This window comes from Saccharomyces paradoxus, chromosome XIII, assembly GCF_002079055.1.
Source record: "Saccharomyces paradoxus chromosome XIII, complete sequence".
In the NCBI taxonomy this organism is placed as follows: domain Eukaryota; kingdom Fungi; phylum Ascomycota; class Saccharomycetes; order Saccharomycetales; family Saccharomycetaceae; genus Saccharomyces; species Saccharomyces paradoxus.
In genome coordinates this window covers 790993-818770 of record NC_047499.1, presented here as the reverse complement: position 1 = coordinate 818770, position 27778 = coordinate 790993, and the positions used below count along the sequence as shown (strand labels likewise).

Genomic DNA, 27778 nt, shown 5'->3' with positions numbered 1-27778 from the left:
ACTCAAACATACAACACATAGGTCCGATTGGAAATGTTTCCCATCTTTAAAAAGAAAACGAGCGTGCAGGGCACGGACTCTGAGATAAATGAGAAAACGACAATGAAAACAAACGACAAAGTGATAGTTTCCACAGAAGATGAAGAGGTGACAACAATAGCTTCTTCAATCAAGTCAAATCAAGTGACCAATGACTCGCCATGGCAAGACCCCACTTACTTTGGTTCCTTCGGGAAGGAGCTAATGTTCATAGCCACATGCATGTTGGCACAATTATTGAATCAAGCCGGCCAAACTCATGCTCTCTGTATAATGAACGTGCTTTCGAAATCCTTTAATTCAGAAGCGAACAATCAGGCATGGTTGATGGCATCTTTCCCATTGGCTGCTGGGTCATTTATTCTTATTAGTGGGAGGTTAGGAGATATTTATGGATTGAAGAAAATGTTGATGGTTGGTTATGTTATTGTGATCGTTTGGTCTATAATTTCTGGTCTTTCCAAATATTCTAATAGTGACGCGTTTTTCATTACAAGTCGCGCATTCCAAGGAGTAGGAATTGCGTTCATTTTACCGAATATTATGGGGCTTGTTGGCCATGTTTATAAGGTCGGTTCATTCAGGAAGAATATTGTTATTAGTTTCATCGGTGCATGTGCTCCAACAGGCGGCATGTTTGGTGGCTTATTCGGGGGATTAATTGTCACCGAAGACCCCGATCAGTGGCCTTGGGTGTTTTATGCCTTTGGCATTGCAACGTTTCTAAGTTTATTAATGGCTTGGTATTCTATCCCAAACAATGTACCAACAAATATTCATGGGCTTTCAATGGATTGGACTGGTTCCGCTCTTGCCATTGTTGGACTGATTCTCTTCAACTTTGTCTGGAATCAAGCACCAATAGTAGGCTGGGATAAAGCTTATATCATTGTTCTTCTAATAATATCTGTGATATTCTTGGTTGCTTTTTTTGTTTATGAGAGTAAGTATGCAGAGGTTCCTCTTCTACCTCGTGAAATGACCAAGAACCGTCATATGATTATGATTTTATTAGCCGTATTCCTGGGATGGGGGTCGTTTGGTATTTGGACATTTTATTACGTATCCTTCCAACTAAACTTGAGGCATTATAGCCCTGTCTGGACTGGTGGTACGTATTTTGTTTTTGTCATTTTCGGATCTATGGCGGCATTCTTTGTCGCCTTTTCTATCAAGAGATTAGGACCGGCCTTACTACTATGTTTTTCACTAATAGCATTTGATGCCGGTTCCATAATGTTCAGTGTGTTGCCAGTGGAACAAAGCTATTGGAAATTGAACTTTGCAATGCAGGCTATATTATGCTTTGGAATGGACCTGTCATTCCCGGCTTCATCCATTATATTGAGTGACGGTCTCCCAATGCAGTACCAAGGTATGGCTGGATCATTGGTAAATACAGTTATTAATTATTCGGCGTCTCTATGCTTAGGTATGGGAGGTACTGTTGAACACCAAATTAATAAAAGCGGCAATGATCTCTTGAAAGGTTATCGAGCAGCTATCTATTTGGGCATTGGGCTAGCTTCTCTTGGTTTTTTGATCAGTGTTACTTACATGCTTGAAAACCTTTGGAATCAACGTAGAAAGTGTGAAAAGAAAAGTTTGGAGGCATAAATTAGTTAAATTTATATTGATATAAGGGTAGGTACAAACAACAAATATAATGGTATTTTACATTAGTGGTCCAGTTAATGTATAGGCTCAAACAGTTTCAAAATTTTGTAACTATATCCATTTTATCGGGCCTAAACCACTCTCGTTTCAGCACATTCCAAGTCAATTTCGCCAAGAAAGTGGCTCTTTGTTCTTTATTTGCACAAGCTTCAATATACACCTTAAGTTTTGGTTCCGTTCCGGACCCGCGAATCGTAAAGCGGATATGCTCATTCTCATTACCGTTACTTGGTCTAGCTGATATTGTTATCATTTGTGATGTAGGATCAACGGGTAAAGTAGGCTTATGATTTGGCGTGTCCGATTGGTAACCAGTAGTTAAATCTCGATAGTAAAGTACCTCGATTTCTTCACCAATAGATGAAGGATATGATACGCCCTTAGGAGTGTAGACATTTCTGATGTATTCAAATATTTCTTTTGTAACAATTGGACTTGGAACGACGTAATAGCCGTTGTACTCTTTAAATACGCCGTATTTTTTGAAACCCCTTTCTAAGACACTTAAGGGGTCCAAGTTGTCGTCTATTTTCCATTTACAGTAAGCTTGTAAAAAGACAATGGAAGCACTGATACCATCTTTGTCATGCTCCATTGCTGGAAACATGTAGCCTATTGCTTCCTCAAATCCAAAGGGAACATAGTAGCCTTTCTTTTCCAAGAGTATGGCACGGTTTCCAATCCACTTGAATCCTGTTAATGTATCCTCATAATGGAATCCTTCTACTTCTGCCATTTTCTTAATCATTTGTGAAGATACTGTTGAATTTAACATAGCCAATGGATGTTCGTGCTGAAATTGTTTGTCCATGCTTTTGAATTTCTGATATTCAAAGAATGCAAAAAGGAAACCGATTTCATTACCTGTAAGTTGTCTCCATTCACCTGACTGCATATCTTTAACAGCGACAGAAAATCTATCGGCATCTGGATCGTTGGCAACAAGTAAATTAATATCATGCTTTTCTGCCAAGTTTATACCGATGTCTAAAGCACCTTTTTCTTCGGGGTTAGGAAACCCAACGGTTGGGAAAGAAGGGTCTGGATTTTGCTGTTCAGGAACACATAGATAATCCTTACCTTCTACCAAAGACAGTGTCTTTTTCACGATGGTACTAAAAATGTCAAACCCAACACCATGCATTGGAGTGTAAACGAACCAAGGTTTGGCTTTTACTTCAAGCTTCAATGGGTTGGTTTCTATTAGGTTTTTAGAAACCTCCTCTAAATAAAACTTCAACATTTCTTCTCTGGAGTACATCAATTTGCCTTGTTTGAGGCCCTTGTTTAGGACATCATCAAAATCCCACACATTAGCCCATGGTTCTAAATTCGCATCAATTGAATCAGAAATAGCATGATCGTGGGGTGGAATGATTTGGCACCCATTGGAATAGTAAACTTTATATCCATTATCCATTTTTGGGTTGTGACTTGCTGTTATCATTACGCCAACGGATGCCTTTAACTTGTCTACCGCAAAAGGAACTAAAGGGGTGTGAACAAATTCGTGGTCAGGATTCAAATAGTGCACCTTAAAGCCTTTTAAAAGAAATGCTGCTGCTGCAGCTCTAGCGAACTCCTTAGAATGGAATCTATGGTCGTGTCCCACAACCGCTACTAAATTGTCTGGAAATTGTTGTCTCACATAAGTTGCCAATCCCTGGGAGGCCTGTATGATCACTAAAGTATTCATCCTGTTAAAACCAGCTTGCATTTGGGATCTTAAACCAGCAGTACCAAACTGAATTCTAAAATCAAACCTTTTGTGTAACTCTTTCCAGTCAGACTTTTTGCAGAGTGCGGTGACCTCTTCTATAGTTTCTGGGTTGCGGTCTTGCTTAAACCATAGTGATATGGGTCCTTTCAAGTCAGATGGTACTGTTTCTAAAATTCTTTGGGGCATTTCTTGTATCTGGTACAGCTTATGGCTCGAATACTGTTGTGAATTTGGGGCCAAGGAGAAAAGACCATTATAGTTCTCGCTATAGGAGAGAAAAATAATACAATATATAATTTCGAAAAAAAAAGCAAAACAAATGAAAAAAAGGATCTAAGGATATGAAAATAAGCAGAAAATATTGTTATTGCTATTGATTGGTTTATTACAAACGTATATAATATGAAAAATTACAAGTTCAAAGAACAGTGAGGGAAATGTGCGGACGGATATGGAAGTTGAACTGCTAACCATCCAGCATACCCATCAACTCTTCCTCCAACTGTGAATCGCTGTCTTCGTTGTCGTCTCCTTCTCCTTTATGTTGTACAGGACCGTCTTGAGAAGGTTCTGCCTTAGTCTTCTTTTGCGATGTATCATCATGATTGTCCTCGATGCTCCTCTTTCTGTCAATGCCTTCCGAGTTGTTTTCGTCATCACTTTCGTCGTTGTGATCATCATCTTCATCATCATCGCTGGCCGTATCCGGAATATCTTCATCGTCGTCATTATTCAACCACGAGGTACCAGCAGCGAACAGATTTAGATTTTCTTGTGATGTCAACATATGCTGTTGTTCTTGACTCTCCTCCAGATATTCTTGTCTTTTTTGTAGTTGTGTTTGAAAGTTTTGTAACTCCTCATCAGAAATGGGGCTGTCCACGATTAAAGCGTAGGGTTTTTCGTCCACCTTTTTCCAATTCACCAGACACTCGAATATCCAATCTGGATGGACAACTTTAATCTGTGGGTTGAACTTTTTCGCTAGACGCGCTTTATAAGTACTGGGATTCTTGGTTATTAAATGTGTCGTGAGGTAATCTATGTCTGAAGTAGAAGTGGCACCAAATGTACTTGTCCATATCACTATATCCGACCTTTGGATATCGGTCCCAAGAGGTATTAACCCTGAAAAAACAAAATAGCAATTTTGAAAGACTTTCTGCTTCAGGCTTGGTATGATTTCCATCAGATTTGGTTCTAGTTCATTTTGTTGCAAGAGCATATCGTAATAAGTTTTGTGAATGTTTGATAGCGTGCCCTTTAAGTAATATAGTTCGTCGTCGTCATCGACTAGAAGTTTTTGATCATGCAGGTGTTTTTGTAGTTTGGCCAAGGGTCGATTTTGTTGTTGGACTTCCAAGGATGCTGAGTATTCTAGTTTCTTTGTCAACTCTTCTTTGGATTCGTTTGCGGGGGGCTCCTCAGCAGTCGCCAGTTGATGATTTAACTTTTCTTCCTGGCGTTTGACTTCCTTATCTATCTTTTCTTGTAATTTCTTTTCGTTATCCATAATATCTGTCAGCAGTTCCTGAGATTCTTGGCTCTTCTGTCTTGTCTTCCTCCCTAGCTGTAACATTCCGGTAGATTGCTTCGGCAAGAAATTAGAATTGATATCACCAACGCCAACAAAGAAGTTATAAGGAACAACTTTGATTAAGTTTGGACACCAATTCCAAACATCGCCTCTGTCGTCAATAACAACAACCATTGACTGATCGGTGGGGAATAGTTTGGCTAATGATTTTGTCGTTAGGGACCCATTTTCATCACGCGACAGGATTCTATCGCCAAACAATTCGCCCGTAGGGTCCACGATCTTGGCAATTTGCAAGGCATAAGCCCTTGTAGCCATTGTGTAGATATGCATTTCAAAAAGGGGTGCTACTTTAGCGAAGAATTCCTTTAAACCAGGCCTTACTTTCACGTAGTACCAACATTTTCTCACGGGAGGCGGTCTCAGCATAGAACCGTCGTCATTCATGTACATAAGTGGCAGTACTAACTCCTCGTCCAATGTAAAGCTCTTGACATCTCTTAGCGTTTCAAAATTCGGATTATTAGGGTCGTTCTTCCACTCTGCAATGGTAGGGTCCACACCACAATGGATGATGGTTTGATCTAAATCCACTACTAAGATAAGTTTCTTATCCCGTCGCAAATGCTCTTTCAATGCCTTGCCAGTTCTAATAGCTTCCGTCTCGCTAATTTGTAAGTCCATGTCTCCGACAACGTCTAATGGCACACCATCGAAGGCATCCGCGGAGACTTCTTTCCCACATTGAGTGCACAGTCCACCATACACGACATCGTGATTGCACGGTCTTTTTATTTCGCAAATCACTTGATTAGCAGTGGCTACTTCGTCTCCTACGTCTACATTCCAACTAATCAAATCCCCCTCGTAGGGACTTTCGAAGAATTCTATGGATTCACGCAGTTGTTTGGTTGGCGGAGAGGCACCATTACTGCCGGTGCCGCCGCCGGGGGAAGCATCGTGCTCGTTGTCATCATCACTGGTGTCTGAGGCCCTTTCCACCAAGTACCAAAACTTATAGACAAGCAACCTATCGCCTTCATGAAGGTACGAACCTACACTTGGGATGAGTTTATCAATCTGAATGGGATACGGCAAGCCTTCGGGAGACCTTATTTGTGTGGTCATATTCTGTTTTGCTTATGTTTACACGTACGCGGTCAATGCAAGTACCGCTATATGACTAAATACAGTACCCTTCCTGCCGATTAAAGGGGTAAGGGGTGATTGATTGGATGGTTAGCTTGTTGTTATTATGTGTTTATACTGTAGGTGTAAAACGAAAATTTTTTTTTTTCGCAAGGGCGCGTCTTCCCAAAGTGTTCAAATGTTATGATGATATTATTGATGGATACATGTAATACATAGGATTAGATATATGCCGGTAGGATGGGATAAAAGTATATAGGTTGCGGCGTTTAGGCGTTAGGTGTTAAACATCGCCGTTTAGTAGTGAGTCAAGGGCGCCTTGGACGGAGCCGCCGCTTCTCCTGAGGGCTGCGACGTTTCTATCGAAATCGAAGAAGCCCATGTCGTTTAGTTGTCTTAATTGATGTTCGTAGCGCTCTTCTGGTGGTCTGGTATCCTCTGGTTGAGACGCTTGTGTGGAGGGTTGAAACATAGACGCTAGCAATGCAGGGTCGAAGGCGGGCATCCCGGTGCCAGCAGCGTTTCCCGCGTTGGCAAAGGGGTTTAATGCAGGGTTTAGAAGAGACGCAAATGGGTTTGCTGCAGTGTTAGAACCTGCGTTGACACCTGCGTTGACACCTGCATTCACATCTGCGTTAGCCCCTGCGTTTGATGAGGGGGCAGTGTTCGTATTGGCGCCCTCTTCTGGAGCATCGCCACCGGGGGCGGGAAATGCAGAGGCAGCCCCACCTGCAGAACCCATGCCAGCGTTGGGGTCCATCATTCTTGCGAATTGCATGCTCTGTCTAATCATATCTGGATTGGTGAGCATCTGTCTAAACATGGGGCTCTGTAGCATTTGCCTGGCCTGTGGGCCCATGGCCTGCAATTGCGGGTTGGATTGGATCATGAAGTCCAACATTTGAGGGTTACTCAACATCTCATTCATCTGCGACTGGAAGATAGGGTTTTCCATCATCCTCAACAGCTCGTCTTGGTTATTCGAGTCGTTGTTTAATGCACCACCGTCAGGGCCAAACATATCTGCAGACGGCATATTCAAATAGCCGGCGTACCTAGCACTTGTCAAATCTGCCAGCGGGTTGAAGCCTGCACTTTGACCCGATGACATGTTCGGGGTGGCGCCAGTACCAGCTGCTGCACCGGTGGCGGTGGCGTTAGTTGCGCCAACGACAGCGCCGGTCTGCGGTTTGGGTTGGGACTTGACGAGATGGACGCTGTGTCCATCTTGGATGTGGTATGACTCCACGGTTTGGTCGTCCTTTAAAATCTTACCCGAGTAGATCAATCTTTGATTTGCCACCGGGATACCGTTCGCCTTGTTTATCACCTCCTTGAATTGCAACACTGTGCTTTCAGGTGCCACATTTACCTCCCATTTGTCTTGTCCTGACTTGATATGTATATTCAACGACATTATCCTGCTAGTAGTATTAGGTGTCTTTGGTCCGTCTTATTTGCCTCTCATCCATCGGTGGTTTGAAGTCAAAACTGGCTTTAAATCGTTCTTCCCCTTTAGCGGGCCGTGACCCGCTCTCAGAGACTGTTTTAAATTATGATAAAAGTATGGTTATGGAAAGCAGGATAGTGATGATCGAAGGAGACGGTTAGCAAGGGAGACAAGAGGCTGCTTGTCTGGGTCGATAGGTATATTGTACGCTAATGGTCAAAGGTTTGAATGAACCGGGATTTCCACCGAAGAGGAGGCCTTTGATGCGCCCCCAACGGTCTGATTTCACTGCCAATAGTTCGACAACTGTAAATGCTAATGCAAACACAAGGGGACGTGGTAGGCAGAAACAAGAGAGTGGTAAGGGCAGCTCGAGATCACCGTCACTACACTCTCCAAAATCATGGATAAGAAGCGCGTCTGCTACGGGGATTCTTGGGCTAAGGCGTCCGGAGCTGGCACATTCTCATTCACAGGCTCCTTCCTCAGCTGCACCTGCTGGAGGTAACCGTTCCCCTTTGAGAAGATCTACTGAAAATGCGACTCCCGTCGAGACCGGGAGGTCCTGGACGGACGGAGATATCAACAACGTTGTGGATGTACTGCCCTCATTTGAGATGTACAACGCCCTGCATAGGCACATTCCACAGGGGAATGTCGATCCAGATAGGCACGATTTCCCGCCTTCATACCAAGAGGCCAATAATTCTACTGCAAAGGGTGCTGTGGGCTCGAGCACTGACCTTTCGCATCAATCATTGTCCACTGACGCATTGGGTGCCACGCGTTCTTCGTCAACATCGAATTTAGAAAATTTAATTCCCCTACGAACTGAACATCACAGTATTGCGGCGCATCAGCCGACTGTTGTTGATGAAGACTCATTGGAGGTGCCTCCCATACTTGATGATTTGAATGACACAGACAATATTTTCATTGACAAGTTGTACACTTTACCGAAAATGTCCACGCCCATTGAAATCACCATCAAGACCACGAAGCATGCACCTATGCCACACGTGAAACCGGAGGAGGAATCTATTTTGAAAGAGTATACGTCGGGCGATTTGATTCATGGTTTCATCACTATTGAAAACAAGTCTCAAGCAAACTTAAAATTTGAAATGTTTTATGTCACTTTGGAATCTTACATCTCCATCATTGATAAAGTTAAGAGTAAAAGAACGATTAAACGATTTTTAAGGATGGTAGATTTAAGTGCCTCTTGGTCGTACTCGAAAATAGCACTGGGGTCCGGTGTGGACTTCATTCCTGCAGATGTTGATTACGATGATTCTGTATTCGGGCTAAACAATAGCCGGGTTCTGGAACCCGGTGTCAAGTACAAGAAATTCTTCATCTTCAAATTGCCATTGCAATTGCTGGATGTCACTTGTAAACAGGAGCATTTCTCTCATTGTTTGCTGCCTCCCAGTTTTGGTATTGATAAATATAGGAATAATTGCAAGTACTCCGGTGTCAAAGTCAACAGCGTCCTTGGGTGCGGTCATTTAGGTACAAAGGGCTCCCCCATCTTGACTAACGATATGTCTGATGATAACCTTTCAATCAACTACACTATTGACGCAAGGATTGTTGGCAAAGACCAAAAGACTTCTAAATTGTATATTATGAAGGAGAGAGAATATAATTTAAGAGTTATTCCCTTTGGATTTGATGCCAATGTCGTCGGGGAGAGAACTACCATGAGTCAACTGAATGACTTCACCAAATTAGTGCAGGAAAGATTGGATGCCCTTAGAAAAATCTTTCAAAGATTAGAGAAGAAAGAACCTATAACGAACCGTGACATTCACGGTTCAGACTTAAGTGGTACCATTGATGACTCTATGGAATCAGATTCTCAAGAAATATTGCAGAGGAAATTGGATCAACTGCATATTAAGAATAGAAATGACTATTTGGTCAACTATAACGACTTGAAGTTAGGTCATGATATGGACAATATTCGAAGTGGAAGCAGTGGCCATAATATTGATACTTCTAGAGCTTGGGGTCCCTTTGTTGAAAGCGAACTAAAATATAAACTGAAAAACAAATCTAATTCTTCATCATTTCTGAACTTCTCTCATTTTTTAAACGGCAGTTCCAGCTCAACGTCCACTTCTTCAAATGCAGCAAAGAATAATCATGATCCAACAGGTAATAAAGAAAGAACTGGGTTAATACTAGTAAAAGCTAAAATCCCGAAACAGGGCTTACCATACTGGGCTCCCTCATTATTGAGGAAGACCAATGTTTTCGAATCCAAAAGTAAGCATGATCAAGAAAATTGGGTGAGGCTTTCTGAGTTGATCCCGGATGACGTAAAAAAACCATTAGAAAAGATTGATTTACAATTAACTTGTATAGAATCTGATAATAGCTTACCTCATGATCCACCAGAAATTCAATCGATTACCACAGAACTGATATGTATAACAGCCAAATCTGATAATTCCATCCCAATAAAACTCAATTCTGAACTATTGATGAACAAAGAAAAGCTAACAAGCATCAAAGCTTTGTATGACGAATTTCACTCAAAAATTTGTGAATACGAAACCAATTTCAATAAGAATTTTCTTGAATTAAATGAGTTATACAATATGAATAGGGGAGACCGTAGGCCAAAGGAACTGAAATTTACAGATTTCATTACATCACAGCTGTTTAATGATATTGAAAGTATTTGTAATCTGAAGGTTAGTGTTCACAACTTATCCAACATTTTTAAAAAACAGGTTAGTACGTTAAAGCAACACCCAAAGCACACATTATCTGAGGATTCAATATCGCACACAGGTAATGGTAATTCATCGTCACCCAATTCAGCATCATTGACGCCAGTAACATCTTCATCCAAGAGTAGTTTATTTTTACCAAGCAGCAGCTCATCCACTTCCCTGAAGTTTACAGATCAGATTGTCCATAAATGGGTTAGGATCGCTCCTTTACAGTACAAACGAGACATTAATGTGAACTTGGAATTTAACAAGGACATCAAAGAAACTTTAATTCCAAGTTTTGAAAGTTGCCTATGTTGTAGATTTTATTGTGTTCGAGTAATGATTAAATTTGAAAACCATCTTGGCGTAGCGAAGATTGATATCCCCATTTCTGTTAGGCAAGTGACAAAATAAAAATAAAAATTAGAAAAACTCGCTCGTTACTTTTCTTATAGATATAGATATATATGGTTTGCTTATAGATGGAGGTATGTATCGCGTCCTTCTGTATTCCGTATATTATTAATAAAATTCTTTTAAAAATTCATGTTCCGGTTCTCTTTTGTTGCTTCTTTTTTTTTTTCAACCACTGCATGAAAGCATTTGATGATTTTGGTATCTTTGTTTTGAATTGTTAAAACTTCGAGATTTCAGGAACAAAACATAGAATTTCCTTGGTTAAGAAAAATAAAACAAAACTGATTGATGCTTTGAACTACTATTTATCACAGAGATAACCAGAAAAGCAATGCTTCCATTCCCAACATTTCTAGTGCTCCTGTACATCTCCATATCCTATGTATTACCACTCTATGCAACTTCACAACCAGAAAGGTCTAAACGAGATAATCCTCGAACCATTAAATCTCGGATGCAGAAACTGACAATTATGCTAATTTCCAACCTCTTTTTGGTGCCTTTTTTACACTCTAAACTATCCAAACTATCTAGTACCACTTCGCATGTCAGTTTCAAAGATGCCTTTTTCGGTTTAGGCATCATTCCCGGTTATTACGCTGCATTACCAGACCCTTGGCAATTTGGCCAGTTCGTGAAAGATTTAACGAAATGCGTTGCGATGTTATTGACCTTGTATTGTGGACCCGTATTGGATTTTGTATTATATCATCTACTAAATCCAAAGAGCTCTGTACTCGAAGATTTTTACCATGAGTTCCTAAACATTTGGAGTTTCAGAAATTTTATATTTGCACCAATAACCGAGGAAATATTTTACACATCGATGCTATTGACGACCTACTTAAACCTAATACCACATTCGCAACTTAGTTATCAACAGTTATATTGGCAACCGTCACTGTTTTTCGGACTCGCGCATGCACATCATGCTTATGAGCAATTCCAGGAAGGCTCCATGACAACAATTTCCATTTTGCTGACCACATGCTTCCAAATTTTATACACAACACTTTTTGGAGGGCTAACCAAGTTTGTATTCGTAAGAACAGGAGGGAACCTATGGTGCTGCGTCATCTTACATGCCTTGTGCAATATTATGGGTTTTCCTGGTCCGTCAAGATTGAATTTACATTTCACAGTAGTAGACAAGAAAGCCGGACGCTTTTCGAAATTGGTCTCAATCTGGAATAAATGCTATTTCGCATTGCTGTTCGTTGGTTTAATATCCCTGAAGGATACCTTACAAAGTTTGGTAGGGACTCCCGGTTACAGAATAACACTTTAATCTTCTTACGTACTTGTATACCGTTTAAAATTTCTTATGTAATATAACGCTTTTTCACCACTATTATGGAATTCTATCGAGCGATCGGGCTTTTGTTACGGAAGAGTGAAAAAATCGAGTTTTGGTGTTTTGATGAAAGAATTTGGAAGACTACAAATTATCTATGCCTTGTATTACGGACTCAATAACAAATCGTTGGTGTTGGTAGCATTGAAGTTGTCGGATTCGAGAGTAGAGAGAAGGTAGCTTCTAACAGGTTTCGAGGTTTCTCTTTATTTTGAGGTTTTCTTTTGTTCTACTAGAATTTAAGGTCTTAACTAGTTTTTGGTTTGTTTTGTGGGTTGCATATTTTTCAATTCAAAGAGATTTTAGCTGTCTTTTATTATGTCCAATAGAAATAACGAAAGCATGTTGCGTGCTACGTCAAACAACAAGGCGACCGCTAATCAAAGGGATAAACGGAAGTCTGAAGTTTTGATCGCTGCACAGTCCCTTGATAATGAAATCCGTAGTGTGAAGAATCTGAAAAGATTGTCGATTGGGTCAATGGATTTACTTATTGATCCAGAGTTAGATATAAAATTCGGCGGAGAGTCTAATGGGAGACGATCATGGTCTGGCATGACATCTAGTTCGGTCTCCATGCCAAGTGGCACGTCAAGCGTTAATAATACACGATATAGCGATCCAACTCCGCTAGAAAACTTGCATGAGAGGAGTGACTCAGGGATGGAATACCCTAATAAGAGCAAACAAGGAAACAATATAGGAAATAAAAAAGGTGTTCATTCTCCATCCAGGAAATTAAATGCTAATGCATTAAAAAAAAACTTATTATGGGTTCCTGCTAATCAACATCCTAACGTTAAACCTGACAATTTTCTAGAGCTTGTACAAGATACTCTACAAAATATACAGCTAAGCGAAAATGATGATACTAATGAAGATAATGATGAGAATAACGATGAGAATAACGATAATGAAAACGACAAGGAGGAAAAAGAATCAAAATCATATGAAAACAAGGAAAACAAAACTATAAACTTGAACCGGGGACTGTCAAGGCATGGAAACGCGTCACTAATACGAAGGCCTTCAACATTGCGGAGGTCATATACAGAGTTTGATGACAATGAAGATGACAATAGTCAAGGGGACCGTGACTTTAAAACAGTAAATGAAGTCGATGAAAGAACTTCCACGATAAAGGAGAGACCAGTGTCATTAAGAGATATAACTGAAGAACTAACAAAGATCTCAAATAGTGCGGGGTTAACCGACAATGATGCCATTACATTAGCCAGAACTCTTAGTATGGCAGGTTCGTATTCAGATAAAAAAGATGAACCACAGCCGGAAGGACATTATGGAGAAAGGGATATTGGTGTTACGACTTCACAAGCGAATACTTCGGACGATGGCGAATTTGCCTCCAATATGCCCATCAACAATAACATGACATGGCCTGAACGATCATCACTGAGAAGAAGTAGATTCAACACCTATCGAATTAGGTCACAAGAGCAAGAAAAGGAAGTAGAACAGGATGTGGAGGAAATAAAAAACGACGAAGTAGAACGTTTGCATCTGGCCAAGAACACTACAAAAGTCGGAATAGATCCGCACAAGTCCCCTTTTAGACAACAAGATGAGGAATCTGAGAACATGAGTTCGCCTGGGTCAATCGGTGATTTTCAAGACATATATAATCATTACAGGCAGTCTAGTGGTGAGTGGGAACAAGAAATGGGAATAGAAAAAGAAGCAGAAGTGGTACCCGTGAAGGTTCAAGACGACATAGTAGAACAGGACTTAGAGTTAAGAGAAGAATCAGCGGGCACAATAAAGCAAAGCGCCACAGACGATAACAAGGAAACGAAGCGTCATCGTCGAAGAAACGGATGGACGTGGTTAAACAACAAGATGAATAGAGACGAAGATAATGAAGAAAACCAAGGAGACGACGAAAATGACGAAAACGTGGATTCGCGAAGAATGGAGCTCGAAAATTCCAAAAAGCATTATATTTCTCTATTTAATGGTGGTGAGAAGACAGAGGCGTTAAATAAAGAGGAAATGAACAATGCAAATGCATCCACCACCACATCACAAACAAGACAGAAGATCGAGAAAACTTTTGCTAACCTATTCAGGAGGAAGCCGCATCACAAGCATGAAGAATCATTATCACCGTCGTCATCACCATCGTCATCACCACCGATACCAAATAATGATACTGTGCACGTTCGCGAAAGGAAACTCAAAAAACTTGGTAGCAAAAATGGAAGAGAACCCGTAGAACCCATCTTATTGCACAATCGCCCTCGTCTCCACCGTCATCATCACAGCCGTCATGGATCCCAAAAAACAAGTGTAAAAGTTCTCAAAGATACGCAATCACAATCTCAATCACAATCTCAATCACAGTTGCAACCTCAACCACAGCAGCAGATACCATTACAATCGCAGTTAGAAGGCGCAATAGAGGTAGAAAAGAAAGAGGAAAGCGATTCTGAGAGCTTGCCCCAACTACAGCCTGCTGTTAGTGTAAGTAGTACTAAAAGTAATCCGAGAGACAGAGAAGAAGAGGAGACAAAGAAAAGAACCAAGAAGAGGAGCAATACGATAGAAATCTCAAACGAACAGCGCTCCAGGCACGTTCAAAAGGAGAACACCCATGAACAAAAAGCTCAGCTTCAAGCTCCGGCCCAAGAACAAGTCCAAGCTTCAGCCCCAGTCCAAGCTTCGACCCCAGCCCAGGCTCAGGCGCAGGCTCAGACTCAGGATCAAGCGCAGGGTCAAGTACAGGCTCAAGCGGCCCCACCATTGAGACACACGTCCGTACTGCCGCCAAGAAAGCTAACCTTCGCAGATGTCAAAAAATCTGACAAACCAAACTCTCCGGTTCAATTCACAGATAGTGCCTTTGGGTTCCCATTGCCTTTGCTGACCGTGTCTACAGTAATTATGTTCGACCATCGTCTACCAATCAACGTTGAAAGAGCCATATACCGGCTGAGTCACTTGAAATTGAGCAATTCAAAGAGGGGACTGCGCGAGCAGGTGTTACTAAGTAACTTCATGTACGCTTATCTGAACTTGGTTAATCACACTCTGTATATGGAACAGGTAGCCCATGACAAGGAACAACAACAGCAACAACAACAACCCTGAAAGGCTTCAGCGCTGCATACATAGACATATACACATCACACGTACATACACAAAAGAGCAGCTTCATGCTCACCAAACTACGTTCTCTAAAAATTACTTCCCCAGAACAACAATAGAAGGTTGGACAAACGCCAAACTTCTCATAATACAATAGCCGAAAACAGTCTTACTTTTGATAAAGAGCTATCTGCGGCCGGAAGAAAACGTGCCTTATCCGCGGGGCCGTTCCCGCAGAAACTACCGCACGACGTTGGAAATATAACGGGTTTTTGCGCGGATTTACTGACGTGCGACATCTTTTCGCAGTTAATTTTTTTTTCAATTTAAAACCGTATAAGAACAGAGGGTATTAGACAGTAGAAGCTATTGTGTCTATTGTCTTTTTTTTTCTATTGTTTTCGTGGCAGGTGGTGAAAGCAGTAATAATTTAGAACTAGTAACGAGGATGTCGACCAATACTTCCAAAACTTTGGAGTTGTTTTCAAAGAAGACGGTAGCAGAACACAATACTGCCAAGGACTGCTGGGTCACTTATCAGAACAGGAAAATTTATGACGTGACCAAGTTCTTAAGCGAACACCCTGGTGGTGACGAGTCCATTTTGGACTATGCCGGTAAGGACATTACTGAGATCATGAAAGACTCTGATGTGCATGAACACAGCGATTCCGCTTATGAAATCCTCGAGGACGAATATTTAATTGGTTACTTGGCCACTGACGAAGAGGCGGCAAGGTTGTTGACTAACAAAAACCATAAGGTCGAAGTACAGTTGTCTGCTGACGGTACCGAGTTCGACTCCACTACTTTTGTGAAGGAGTTGCCCACCGAGGAGAAACTAAGTATTGCCACGGACTACAGTAATGACTACAAAAAACACAAATTTTTGGATTTGAACCGTCCTCTGTTGATGCAGATCCTGCGTAGTGATTTCAAGAAGGATTTTTACGTTGACCAAATTCACAGACCAAGACATTACGGTAAGGGGTCTGCTCCGTTGTTTGGTAATTTCTTGGAACCCTTAACTAAAACAGCTTGGTGGGTTGTTCCAATTGCTTGGTTGCCCGTGGTTGTGTACCACATGGGCGTTGCTTTAAAGAACATGAATCAGTTATTTGCATGTTTCTTGTTCTGTGTCGGTGTCTTTGTTTGGACTTTGATTGAATACGGCCTTCACCGTTTTCTATTTCATTTCGATGATTGGTTGCCTGAAAGTAACATTGCATTCGCCACTCATTTTCTACTACATGGTTGCCACCATTACTTGCCCATGGACAAGTACCGTTTAGTTATGCCACCTACTTTATTCGTTATTCTTTGTGCTCCATTTTACAAGTTGGTGTTTGCTCTGCTGCCACTTTATTGGGCTTACGCTGGTTTTGCTGGTGGCCTTTTCGGTTATGTTTGTTATGATGAATGTCATTTCTTCTTACACCACTCCAAATTGCCTCCCTTCATGCGTAAATTAAAAAAATACCACTTGGAACATCATTACAAGAACTACCAATTGGGATTTGGTGTCACTTCCTGGTTTTGGGACGAAGTTTTTGGTACCTACTTAGGTCCTGATGCCCCATTGTCCAAGATGAAATATGAATAAAAATATTGGTGTTAATTGTCCAAAATTGTCAAAACTAAAAATATCAGAAACAATAAAATCTTAAGCCAAGTTCCTTTCTGCGACATATTTATTTCACAACTTATTTATATTGTTATATGTATCTACACATATATATATATATATACATGAAAAAGAAATCATGAATGAAATTGATGAAAAATATATTACTTTTTAAACGATTATCCCATCGATGACGACTATACGAAGAAACGGCCTCAAAAAAAAGAGGCGAATTGTTAGGTACGTTTTCTTTCAAAATCCAAGTTGGCAGAGAATATCAATCCAATGTTCTCACCGTTAGAACAGGGATCAATCTTGAGAAATGGGTGAATATGGAAATAATTGTTGGGATCACATTGTTGATAAAGGGGATAATATAAGGAATAGAGAATATACTACAAATTCTCTTCAAGGATACAGGGGTCCGCAAGAAACTCCACATAATATTACAGATACTTTTCATACCTCTTCGTTCGTTATTCTATGACATTATCAATAATTGAGTTCTAAATTCCATTAAGTTGACGGTATTTATATAGTTATACTGGTCCTATGGTGTTTTTCCTCTTTCACACCGTACATGGCAATATCCTGGCGAAGTGGCGACTAATAAGTGGACGATAGTCGATTTTTGCTCGACAAAGAGTAAATCGGTAGCAGTATTGTGCGAATCCTCAGTTGCCTTTACATACCTAAAATCATGAGGAGAATGTCTACTGTAATCTTTATACTCACTATTCTTTGTTTATCAGACGTAGGACCTCAAGACTTGTCAGTGTATACAGTTTTTCTATACTCGATAATGCTCTTTTATTTGCAATATTGCTAGAATAAAGCAGCTTCTTCATAGAGTAGGTTCCATTACACCATGTGTTTTAGTGTACCATAACATCAGAAGAAAATGGTCCTATAGTGTAGTGGTTATCACTTTCGGTTCTGATCCGAACAACCCCAGTTCGAATCCGGGTGGGACCTTCCTTCATTTTTTCTGTCGTAAGAAATCTATGCGATCAATTTTTTTTTTTGGACCCAATCAAAAAACAGCATACTATGAGAAACCTAAGAAAAAATTACTGATGTCTGTATAAATACACTCCCTCATCTTGGTATACCTATCTACGAGTTAGAGGTATCCAAGATGTTCCTTAAAGCAATTGGCCTTTCTTCATAATTATGGTGTTTGAAGTTTGGCATGTCATAGATGAATCTTAAAAAAGGGTATCCCCTAGATAAACCATTGTGGCACATTATCTGAGGTGTATAGATAGATATATATATATATATATATCGCTAAATTGCCTTATGACAGTCTGACAGTCCTTTTTAGTGCCTCATTTTCCTATACTTTTATTTTTTTAGACGTTACACATATTCGGATTATGGCACCTTCTCACGTTCCTTTCAGACTGCGTAATATAAACCGTTCTATGTCTGCTCTACTCCTGACTTATATGATAGCACTTCTCTTCGAAATTACCCAACGATTTTGGGTTTTAGTTATCATGTGCATTTTAACCTATTAAGGGAGTCATAACCTTTCGGGAAAGACCCCTTCGCTTTCCAATCTAGGGTAAAAGGCCATCACAACGCTTTTATCAAGATTAATACAAAAGAAGTATCACCCAAAGTAATCAAGAATCAGAACCATCAAGAATACCAAACATAGTCGGGGAATGTCTGCTCCTACTACAAGCTTAGAAGATTATCAAAAAATTTTCCTTGAATTAGGATTAGAATGCAAAGCCCTAAGATTTGGGTCATTCAGATTGAATTCAGGCAGGCAGTCGCCATATTTTTTCAATCTTAGTTTGTTCAATTCTGGCAAGTTGTTAGCAAACCTGGCTACTGCGTATGCAAATGCTATCATCCAGTCAGAACTGAAATTCGATGTTATTTTTGGACCAGCTTACAAAGGGATCCCTTTGGCTGCTATTGTATGCGTCAAACTAGCAGAAATTGGAGGCACCAAATTTCAAGATGTTCAATATGCTTTCAATAGGAAGAAGGTTAAAGACCATGGTGAAGGGGGTATTATTGTGGGAGCATCGCTTGAAGACAAGAGGGTATTGATTATCGATGATGTTTTGACCGCAGGAACTGCAATCAATGAAGCATTTGACATAATAAGTATTGCTCAAGGTTGGGTAGTGGGTTGTATCGTTGCCCTGGATAGGCAAGAAGTGGTTCATGAATCTGATCCAGAAAGACTAAGTGCTACCCAATCCGTTTCGAAGAGGTACAATGTTCCTGTGCTGAGTATTGTATCGCTAGCCCAAGTGGTGCAATTTATGGGCAATAAACTATCGGCAGAACAAAAATCGGCAATTGATAGCTACCGTAAAGCTTACGGTATATGAATTATATAACCAACATCAATCATTTGATCATTATTGTTTGTATATGACAAGAATACTTTTTTATAACTTTTTTCGTTATCGGTGTTCGTAGATAGGCTTTTATTGTTGAAATTGCGTGAGCTCCTGCTCAGTCATTCTTCAAATATCTTTATCTTTTGAAGCACCACATTTTTCTTATTGTCATACTTCACTTGAGAAGATTTATAATAATTTCCATAATTTTTCACTAAAATATTTTTCTTCTTCAAAATAAACAAAAAGGCCTTTCGTGTTCGAAGATTGCTCAGATACAAGAATCACACTCAGGTTTAACCGTAAAGGTAAAAATATTAATGTGTCGGTGGCTTTTTTCTCTTTAGACATTTAACAGTTGCATTATAAAACTGTGTTGATTTCGGGACGACGGAGTATATCTGAGAATAAACATTACGTGGGGTATTTGATGAGTGATTTTGACGAAGAAAGTCAAATTGAAACTCAGATCGATGCTCCTATCGAAAATATTATACGGGGATCTGAGCTTACTACCACAACCGCTAACAAAGAGACTTTAAAATCTGCAAATGAATTACTAGACTCTTTAGAACACTCACATAGCGTCGACCTTTCGTTGCATTTATACTCTGCATATCTCTTGAAGAGACTATTATACAGGGCAAATGAAAAGAAACATTTTTATGAAGTAAACCAGTTTGTAAAGACCCAAATTAAGGATAACTGGACGAGCTGGCCGAATCCTAATACTATCATTGATCCTAGTGTAGACAAATTATATGAAGATATACCGGAAGGTATCGAAAACGTAAGCGTACAGCCGGGGGAGGTCTCAAATAGGGCTCTAATTCACGCCTCAGATATGATGAGAGTTGAACTAGATGCTCAATGGCAAAAATATCTCTCTAAGTCAGCCCTGGAGCATGATGTCACTCTAGATGTGGATGGAATGAACATACCGACTGAAATATCCCAGAATATCTTAGTTAAACTAGATAGCTTATTCGAAGGGTTGCATGATAAAATAGCCAAGGAGAACGAATTCGATGTGAGGCAAGATACTCACTCTAATAATATAAGGGTGAACCAGATAGACGACGAGCCCATGCAGGCCAATCGACGAATCAAATTCAGATATCATGACTTGATTTCAAGAGGATGTGAAATGAATGAGGATATGACGGAAATCTATATGAAATCGTTGGAGTTATTTAACGATATTCCAGAAAAGTTTAAAAAAAGGAAATTTAAATTGCCCAAGCATATTCTGAAAAAGTATAACCAGCCAAAGAAGACTAGTTCATATTTGAAGGAGTTATTAAGCAAAACAAGAGAAGATTATATACCTGTGGAAAAGTTACTGAAAGATAAGCGGTTGACATCAAAGGATAAATCCAAGCTACAATGCTTAAATCGTGAAGAGACAGAAGATGCTCTAAACAAAAGAACGTTTTTCCAGGTTAAAGGCTACTTAGCGGATGAGAATGAGATTTCTGATTATGAGTTGGATGACTGTCTCATAGAGCTGCCTAATGGTGAATCTTAAAAAGATTCACCTCCTTTTAATATCAACATATGTAACAATAAATATACTCATTTTAAGATGTTCTTCTAATTTAGGTATTCAGAATCATAACACGGAAAATTAAAAAAACAAAACAAAACACAAAATTAAAAAAAATACAAACTCAAATGTTTGGAAAGACTTTTTACGGATATATATTTACACATTAGACTACAATCATCATATATGCTCCTTTTTATCTTTTTTAGTTGGAATTTCTTCCCTTTTATGCTTTTTGGACTTTTTATCCTTTCTATGCTTTGATTTATCACCTCCATTACTGTTATGCTTACTTTTCTTTGCTTTTTTACTCTCCTTCTTACTTTTTTTCTCCTTTTTACTCTTCCCATCGTTACTGCTCCTTTTAGCTTTTTTCAACTTCTTTCTCTTGGCCTTATCATCATCATAATCATCACTCCTATTTCTCTTCTTCTTCGCTTTACTCGAACTTGCGCTGGATATAACAAAATTGGTTTCTTCCTTTTTGCCAAGGTTAGCGATGGTTCCTTTCAAACCTTCCCCTTTTACGAACCATCTGTATAAAGGTGAGCTACTTTTCGATACAGCAGAAACAACTGCCTCATTCTGAGTAAACTTAATACTGCCATTATTCGAATCAGTACTTACATCCAAGTTCTTCAGATGTCCATCAAACAGTCTTTCCCACCATGCTTCACCATCATTCCCACCAGGGGCATTGCCCAATCCCTTCTTATCTCTCTTGTGCTTTACCAGTATGGGCCTTTTCAAACCACCTTCTTTGAACGCTTCTCCTTCTTTCCAACCATACGATATAAGATATTCTTTGCTATCCATCTGATTTATTTCGACAATATTCCCCCTTGTGTCACTGAACTTCCTACGTATACTATTTTAATGAACTGTAAAGTGTGTTATTACTATCTTTTTTAAAGTCATCGCTAAAAATTTTTTCAGGCGGGAACTTAATAAAAATGACAGATTTGTGACAACATTGAATACCCTTTATATTCACTGAAACAAGATTGCCAGCGATAAGCATACCCACATATCCATTTTACAACTGTACTAATGGAGTATGCACATTACGTTAGGCCGGACTCAAAACGACCACCAGATGAAGAATCCCCAGCAGCCGCGGAATTAACTTCTAAGAAGGCAAACGAAGCTTCAACTAGAAATAGAGAATTAACAACTGTACTAGTCAAAAATTTGCCCAAGAGCTATAACCAAAACAAAGTCTATAAGTACTTTAAAGATTGTGGCCCTATTATACACGTTGATGTGGCAGATTCGCTCATGAAGAGGTTTCGCTTTGCACGTATTGAATTTGCCAGATATGATGGAGCCGTTGCTGCAATAACCAAAACACACAAAATTATAGGTCAAAATGAAATTACAGTATCTCACTTAACAGAATGCACATTGTGGATGACTAATTTCCCCCCGAATTACACTCAAAGAGATATCAGAGGTCTGTTTCAAGATATTAGTATCGTTGTCCTTAGTGTACGGCTTCCTAGTTTACGGTTCAATACAAGCAGAAGATTCGCCTATATAGATGTTACTTCTAAAGAAGATGCAAACAATTGTGTGGAAAAATTGAATGGACTTGAAATAGAAGGTTATACATTGATTACTAAGGTTTCTAATCCGCTAGAAAAGTCGAAACGGACTGATTCTGCCACACTAGAGGGGCGAGAGATTATTGTACGAAATCTGAATACAGAATTGCTCGACGAGAACCTTCTGAGCGATTCGTTTGAACGATTCGGCTCCATTGAAAAAATCAATATACCTGCAGGACAAAAAGAGCACAGTTTCAATAACTGTTGTGCATTTATAGTTTTCGAAAAAAAAGATTCTGCTGAAGAGGCCCTTCAAATGAATGGAAGTTCGTTGGGCAATAGGGAAATTTCTGTTTCCTTGGCGGATAAAAAACCATTTTTAGAAAGAAACGAAGTCAAAAGGCTCCTTGCATCGCGTAACAGCAAAGAGCTAGAGACACTGATATGCCTATTTCCACTTTCAGATAAGGTTTCACCAAGCTTAATCTGCCAATTTCTTCAGGAGGAAATAGACGTTGATAAAAAAGATATTAAGAAAGTTCTTCTCGTTAGCGACTTTAATGCTGCCATTATTATATTTACAGATAAGAAATTGGCAGCAAAGATGCTAATGGGACTAAACGGATCTCAATTTCAAGGAAAGATAATACGTTCAGGTACAATTAATGACATGAAAAGGTACCATAGCAACCAACGAAATCACAACGTAAAAATTTCCAAACCTAGTTGTGTAAACGTGTCGCAAAAGAGACGAAATCTTCAAGCGAAGAAAAAACTTCCTAACGAACGAGAGCAGATGTCCAATGATGACTTCCGCAGGATGTTTCTAGGAGAACAAAAATAAACAACCATCAGCTTCAAAAAAACCAATAAATCATTCTAAAAATTCTTTATAAAATTTATCAAAACTAAAATCATTATTATCTCGTTCTCAATTTATTTTTGAAGCTGATGGTCGAAGCCTGAGAAATTCAAACTTTCAACACGATGTCATTGAAACGATGAATATAAGCTCCAAGTTTCTTATCAAACATTCGCAAACAGCAAGCGACCAACATTCAATAGAGCGGAGATTACGTAAATATATAAAGCAGGTCCTTATCTAAACATTCTCTTTCAAAAGTAATATCCCTATCTTAAACGTAATACCATTTCTGGACATCAGTTGGTATTTTAGATGAGGGTTTAGCGCTATCTTCAAGTGTGACACCATTACCAGCCCTTTCTGTAATAGGCAAGTTGTCGTATTTATCCTGGAACGATCCTGAAATGAGTCTCCTCCACGAGTTATGGCAATCCTTTATAGTCTGGATGGTGCTGTTGGAATTTTGATATTGTTCGCGAAAGGCAAAGCTATTTAACGGCTTCCCTGCCGGAACCTTATACTTTCTAAACCACTCTCTAGTCGCATCTAAAATTCCAGGCAAGTACTCCTCAACTTTTTCTAAATCATCTATTTTAGACGATAAAGGATCGTTTACATCGATTACTATTACTTTCCAATCCAATTCTCCATCGTCAATCAAAGCCAGTGATCCTAACACCTTGACCTTTTTTATGGAACCCATTTCCAAAACATCAGAACCGATTTCGCAGCAATCAAGGGGATCATTATCACCTTTCAAAGCCACGTCACCATTTCCCAGTTTGTGCTCAATTGTTGGATCTTCCCATGTTTGTGGGATAGCTCCATAGTTGTGTATATAGCCGTGATAAGGAAAAATATTGTTCACAAATCTAAGCTTACCATTCTTGGTGTCTTGGACGATCGGATTGAATCTGAGTTCTTTAGATATTTCAAATTTACCAGTTGTCCATCTTGGCACTTCAACTATCATATTTACAGTCTTTTCATGTTCATTCAAATCCAAAGGTACATCATGAAAAAAAGAACCAATCTCTCCATTTGATAATGTTACGTATTTCTTGAACCCGAGGGTATATTTGCTGCCTTGTTGAATGGTGCTGAACTGTTTATGATTACGAACGGATAGAATATTCAATGTTTGTTTTAATCGATCTATTGACCTACTTTTGCCTATCAAAGCATTCATTCGTAGTAAGCTCATGTCCTTACAGTAGTGTCTCTAGGAAGTTTTGCTTTCACGAACACGAGCAAATTGAAGTTTCTAATTGGATGTTTTTCCTATTAACATCGGCTAAGCTAGTTTCCTGCCCCGTATTACAGTGCGGAGTTCCTTCTTTATCCAATATTTGAAACCTCATGGACTGCCAAAAACAAAAAACCTTACATGGAAAAGAAACAAAAAGGATTATTATACATTATAAATGAGTAGACTATACATTATTATAGAAATGATTAAGAACATATTGTAAATGTATTAAAAGAATATATGCGCGTCATTTTCCTCTCCTTTTCTTAGTAAAATTACAATTCAGCCATCAAAGGATAACAGTTAAACAAAATAGAGATAGATAGTTTCTCATAATGTTTACCTCTTAAACTGCAGAACGGCTCTCTTCTTCTTTATACTTTGGGTCTGCAAATGGATTATTTTCCTTACTAGCTGTTTCAACTTCGCCATTTGCTTCACCTGCAGTTTCATCTTTTACGTCTTGGTACAACGGTGGCACGTCGCGCAGAGTAAATTGTAAATTCTCATTGATGGTAGCACCTTCGTCGCTCATTTCAACAACGCCAGCAACGTCTGAAATTAACGACTTGGAAAATCCAAAAGGATCTCGAGGAATCCATAATTCGGGGCATTGTGCGCTAACGGCTGGATAATCGTAGGCGTGAGCGATGTCAAAATCATTAACTCTTTCATCAGGATCAACCAAACCATATATTTCAGGCAATCTGCTCTTTACAGCTTTGTAAGAGTAGTAGATGTGAGGTTTCAAGAACCTTTTCCACCACGGTGCCGGAGGAATTTTCATTGTATCACCATCTGCTAATAATGGAACGTCTTCGATTAAATTTTCTGCATTTATAGCGTGGCCATCTGCATTTGCTTCATTTGTTGGGTTGAATTGATATTCAAATGTATTTTCACTAAATACGCTATTTTCGACTTGTTTCTCTGTGACTGATTCACTCCTCTTGTGATATTTCTTTATTGGAAATTCAGGCAATTCTTTGACTCCGTCCATGTCAATATTTGCACCAAAAGCATTTTTCTTGACCTTCGTACTTTCTATGCCTTTATAAATATTTTTGAAAGAAGGCGTGTCTGATATACCATCTAGCGGTTTCATGGTATCGACAGGTATAACCTTTGATAAATGATCAAAGGCAGCACTTAAATGTAAATGGACAAGGACGGTAATACAAATTCCAATCACTTGTAAAACGATTGGACCCCAACCTTTACCAACGACAAAAAGACCTAATAGACATATCTGACCAATGTAGATACCAACTATAGTTTGAAAGAGAGCTCTTGGATAATAAATACCTCTTGCGTCTGATGATTCTTGATAGACATAAGTCAAATTGTATAAATATGCGACATACAACAGGAAGAACGCAACGGCAGCAAATAACAAAATCAACGGAGAAATGATGGAGTACGAAAAAGTGATAACCGCCAAGTTTGTATAAACTGGAAAAGTTGTCCCCCACTGCATACTCGATAGCCCACAAAAACGATTCCATTTTTTCCTGACAGTACCATCTAAAAAGGCACCTAAAACATAAAAGAGGATTAACGGAACAATTTGTAAAAGAGCACCTGATGAAATGGAGAGACCTTGTAAAATAACGTACGACATGAAAAAATTAGAAGCTTTTGGCAAATTAGAAGCCAATAAATCCATAGCCTTTGTGGGCTCTTTAACAATTTCCGTTACTGTGGAAGTAGCGGCGGAGGATAAAGTGGTAACCAAAAAGACCTGAATAACTTGAAAGGCAAAATAAGCTTGTTGAGTGAAATGTTCCACATTTTGCTTAGATGCAGCGCCTTGAGTAATAGCCATAGCCCTAATAAATTTCGGCAAAAGACTCATTAAAACGGCTAATGCCACAGTTGGGGCTAAAGACGTTAATAAACCCAATAATGGTTTTGGTAATTTATAAATGAACCTTAACCACTTCAGTTCATTAGTCAAGGAAGTAACATTAGATATCATACCAACAAAAGCTACTGGGAAAGCCCATAATATGACTAGCGCGATAATTGCTGAAACAGAAGTGACTTCCCTTCCTAATCTTTCCCACCAGAACATCCTTAAATTAAACCAAACGACATCGGACGGCTCAATACCAATATATGCAGGCGTCATAAAAAGTGGAGCATGGTACGTGGTGATCTGGGCGGCAACTTGGGCCTGATATTGGGATTCAAACTCCACAAAAACGGAGTTGAAAGGGGAGGAATTTTCGTGATCCTCTTGTAATGCCTTTACTTTTTGGTTCAATTTGGGTAACTCCTCCTTAATATAGGATATGGTGTCAACTTTTTTACCAAAAAAAAATTTAGCAACCTTGTTAATTTTATGGTGTGGTCTTTTCTTATCGGGGACGTATTCAGCAATATTATCTGATACAGATAATTGCGGACTTTTCTTGTTCAATTTCTTGATTTTTTTCAATGCTGCCTTCAGATATTTCGTTTCAGCACCTTCCAACTGTATGGCCATGTTGTCTCTTGTTTTGACCATTGCTTCGATCGAACCAGAACCTCTCGCGATCCACACTCTTTTAACACCATCAAACAACTTAGAAAATTCTTCTTCACTCAAATATTGCTTAGGGACAGTCTGAAAAAGGACGGTTCTCGAGGATAATTTTTTAGCATAACGTGGGGACGCTAATACAGCTTGCTTCATAGAGGTATAAAAATACAATTCTCTATAAATAATGTAAAGGAACCCCCAGAAGAAAATCCATCCGCAGAAAACATGTGCAAAGTATCTACCACGGTGTTTGACGTTCTGATAGGCCAATTGATTCAATCCGCTTTCATGGTTACCGTTACTGGCGTTAATGGACAACAAAATAGGGAATATATAAGCCATGGAGACAGCACAATAAATTGAAATGATGAAAAGGTACCTCAAAAAAAAATATCCATCTAGACCGGCTTGTTGAATGACAAAATTGTCTGATTTCTTTAACAACGGTTTCAACCATTGCCATATACCTTGTGGTAGCGGTTCTGGCTTCTTTTCTTCATTTATAAGATTAAACGACGATTTAGGCTCATAAATCCTTTTTAGTTTTATACGCAAAATTAAGAAAGCTACAACGAAAACACCAAAAATAGCACCATTACTCACCAAAGCCGTAACGACTTGTTGAGTTGACGTGTTAGTGCTAGTAGCTGTCGTAGTACTATTAGTACTATTAGTACTATTCATTTTATCCTTTTGCCGTTGCTGCTCAGCCGTAACCTTATGATCACTAGAAACAAAAAGAAACAGAAAACGCAAAAGAATGTATATTTATAAAATGAAAGAGAAATAGAAAAAAACAAAAAAAAACAATTTGATTACGAGATTGCCATTAATGATATTATACAACCAGGCACGGGACAAACATTAAGATCGAGTG

General features: G+C 39.3%; 14 protein-coding genes and 1 non-coding gene across 15 annotated transcripts; 9 read left to right on the top strand and 6 right to left on the bottom strand.

Annotated features, from left to right (window-relative positions):
* Positions 1-33: 33 nt before the first annotated feature.
* Positions 34-1656, top strand: ATR2 (Atr2p; the record flags this gene model as incomplete). Its single annotated transcript, XM_033912690.1, has 1 exon — positions 34-1656. One exon carries the CDS (start codon positions 34-36, stop codon positions 1654-1656), a length of 1623 nt encoding a protein of 540 aa, XP_033768581.1.
* A 97-nt stretch (positions 1657-1753) lies between these two features.
* Positions 1754-3622, bottom strand: PRM15 (phosphoribomutase PRM15; the record flags this gene model as incomplete). Its single annotated transcript, XM_033912689.1, has 1 exon — positions 1754-3622. One exon carries the CDS (start codon positions 3620-3622, stop codon positions 1754-1756), a length of 1869 nt encoding a protein of 622 aa, XP_033768580.1.
* Positions 3623-3902: 280 nt separating this feature from the next.
* On the bottom strand, positions 3903-6101 carry FCP1 (protein serine/threonine phosphatase; the record flags this gene model as incomplete). Its single annotated transcript, XM_033912688.1, has 1 exon — positions 3903-6101. The coding sequence occupies one exon, from the start codon at positions 6099-6101 to the stop codon at positions 3903-3905; it is 2199 nt and encodes a 732-aa protein (XP_033768579.1).
* Positions 6102-6405: 304 nt separating this feature from the next.
* DSK2 (ubiquitin domain-containing protein DSK2) lies at positions 6406-7539 on the bottom strand (the record flags this gene model as incomplete). Its single annotated transcript, XM_033912687.1, has 1 exon — positions 6406-7539. One exon carries the CDS (start codon positions 7537-7539, stop codon positions 6406-6408), a length of 1134 nt encoding a protein of 377 aa, XP_033768578.1.
* Positions 7540-7784: 245 nt separating this feature from the next.
* On the top strand, positions 7785-10715 carry BUL1 (ubiquitin-ubiquitin ligase BUL1; the record flags this gene model as incomplete). Its single annotated transcript, XM_033912686.1, has 1 exon — positions 7785-10715. One exon carries the CDS (start codon positions 7785-7787, stop codon positions 10713-10715), a length of 2931 nt encoding a protein of 976 aa, XP_033768577.1.
* Positions 10716-11049: 334 nt separating this feature from the next.
* On the top strand, positions 11050-12006 carry RCE1 (CAAX prenyl protease; the record flags this gene model as incomplete). The annotated part of the gene is made up of 1 exon (XM_033912685.1): positions 11050-12006. The coding sequence occupies one exon, from the start codon at positions 11050-11052 to the stop codon at positions 12004-12006; it is 957 nt and encodes a 318-aa protein (XP_033768576.1).
* A 384-nt stretch (positions 12007-12390) lies between these two features.
* Positions 12391-15180, top strand: ZDS1 (Zds1p; the record flags this gene model as incomplete). Its single annotated transcript, XM_033912684.1, has 1 exon — positions 12391-15180. One exon carries the CDS (start codon positions 12391-12393, stop codon positions 15178-15180), a length of 2790 nt encoding a protein of 929 aa, XP_033768575.1.
* Positions 15181-15625: 445 nt separating this feature from the next.
* On the top strand, positions 15626-16780 carry SCS7 (fatty acid alpha-hydroxylase; the record flags this gene model as incomplete). Its single annotated transcript, XM_033912683.1, has 1 exon — positions 15626-16780. The coding sequence occupies one exon, from the start codon at positions 15626-15628 to the stop codon at positions 16778-16780; it is 1155 nt and encodes a 384-aa protein (XP_033768574.1).
* A 924-nt stretch (positions 16781-17704) lies between these two features.
* On the top strand, positions 17705-17776 carry SPAR_Mtrna20Q. The gene has a single exon. It is a non-coding gene; the product is annotated as a tRNA-Gln (tRNA).
* A 698-nt stretch (positions 17777-18474) lies between these two features.
* URA10 (orotate phosphoribosyltransferase URA10) lies at positions 18475-19158 on the top strand (the record flags this gene model as incomplete). The annotated part of the gene is made up of 1 exon (XM_033912682.1): positions 18475-19158. The coding sequence occupies one exon, from the start codon at positions 18475-18477 to the stop codon at positions 19156-19158; it is 684 nt and encodes a 227-aa protein (XP_033768573.1).
* Positions 19159-19600: 442 nt separating this feature from the next.
* Positions 19601-20698, top strand: RRN9 (Rrn9p; the record flags this gene model as incomplete). Its single annotated transcript, XM_033912681.1, has 1 exon — positions 19601-20698. One exon carries the CDS (start codon positions 19601-19603, stop codon positions 20696-20698), a length of 1098 nt encoding a protein of 365 aa, XP_033768572.1.
* A 198-nt stretch (positions 20699-20896) lies between these two features.
* On the bottom strand, positions 20897-21532 carry TMA23 (Tma23p; the record flags this gene model as incomplete). Its single annotated transcript, XM_033912680.1, has 1 exon — positions 20897-21532. The coding sequence occupies one exon, from the start codon at positions 21530-21532 to the stop codon at positions 20897-20899; it is 636 nt and encodes a 211-aa protein (XP_033768571.1).
* Positions 21533-21766: 234 nt separating this feature from the next.
* PRP24 (U6 snRNP complex subunit PRP24) lies at positions 21767-23107 on the top strand (the record flags this gene model as incomplete). The annotated part of the gene is made up of 1 exon (XM_033912679.1): positions 21767-23107. One exon carries the CDS (start codon positions 21767-21769, stop codon positions 23105-23107), a length of 1341 nt encoding a protein of 446 aa, XP_033768570.1.
* Positions 23108-23399: 292 nt separating this feature from the next.
* PPA2 (inorganic diphosphatase PPA2) lies at positions 23400-24332 on the bottom strand (the record flags this gene model as incomplete). Its single annotated transcript, XM_033912678.1, has 1 exon — positions 23400-24332. The coding sequence occupies one exon, from the start codon at positions 24330-24332 to the stop codon at positions 23400-23402; it is 933 nt and encodes a 310-aa protein (XP_033768569.1).
* Positions 24333-24723: 391 nt separating this feature from the next.
* On the bottom strand, positions 24724-27585 carry RSN1 (Rsn1p; the record flags this gene model as incomplete). Its single annotated transcript, XM_033912677.1, has 1 exon — positions 24724-27585. One exon carries the CDS (start codon positions 27583-27585, stop codon positions 24724-24726), a length of 2862 nt encoding a protein of 953 aa, XP_033768568.1.
* Positions 27586-27778: the final 193 nt, after the last annotated feature.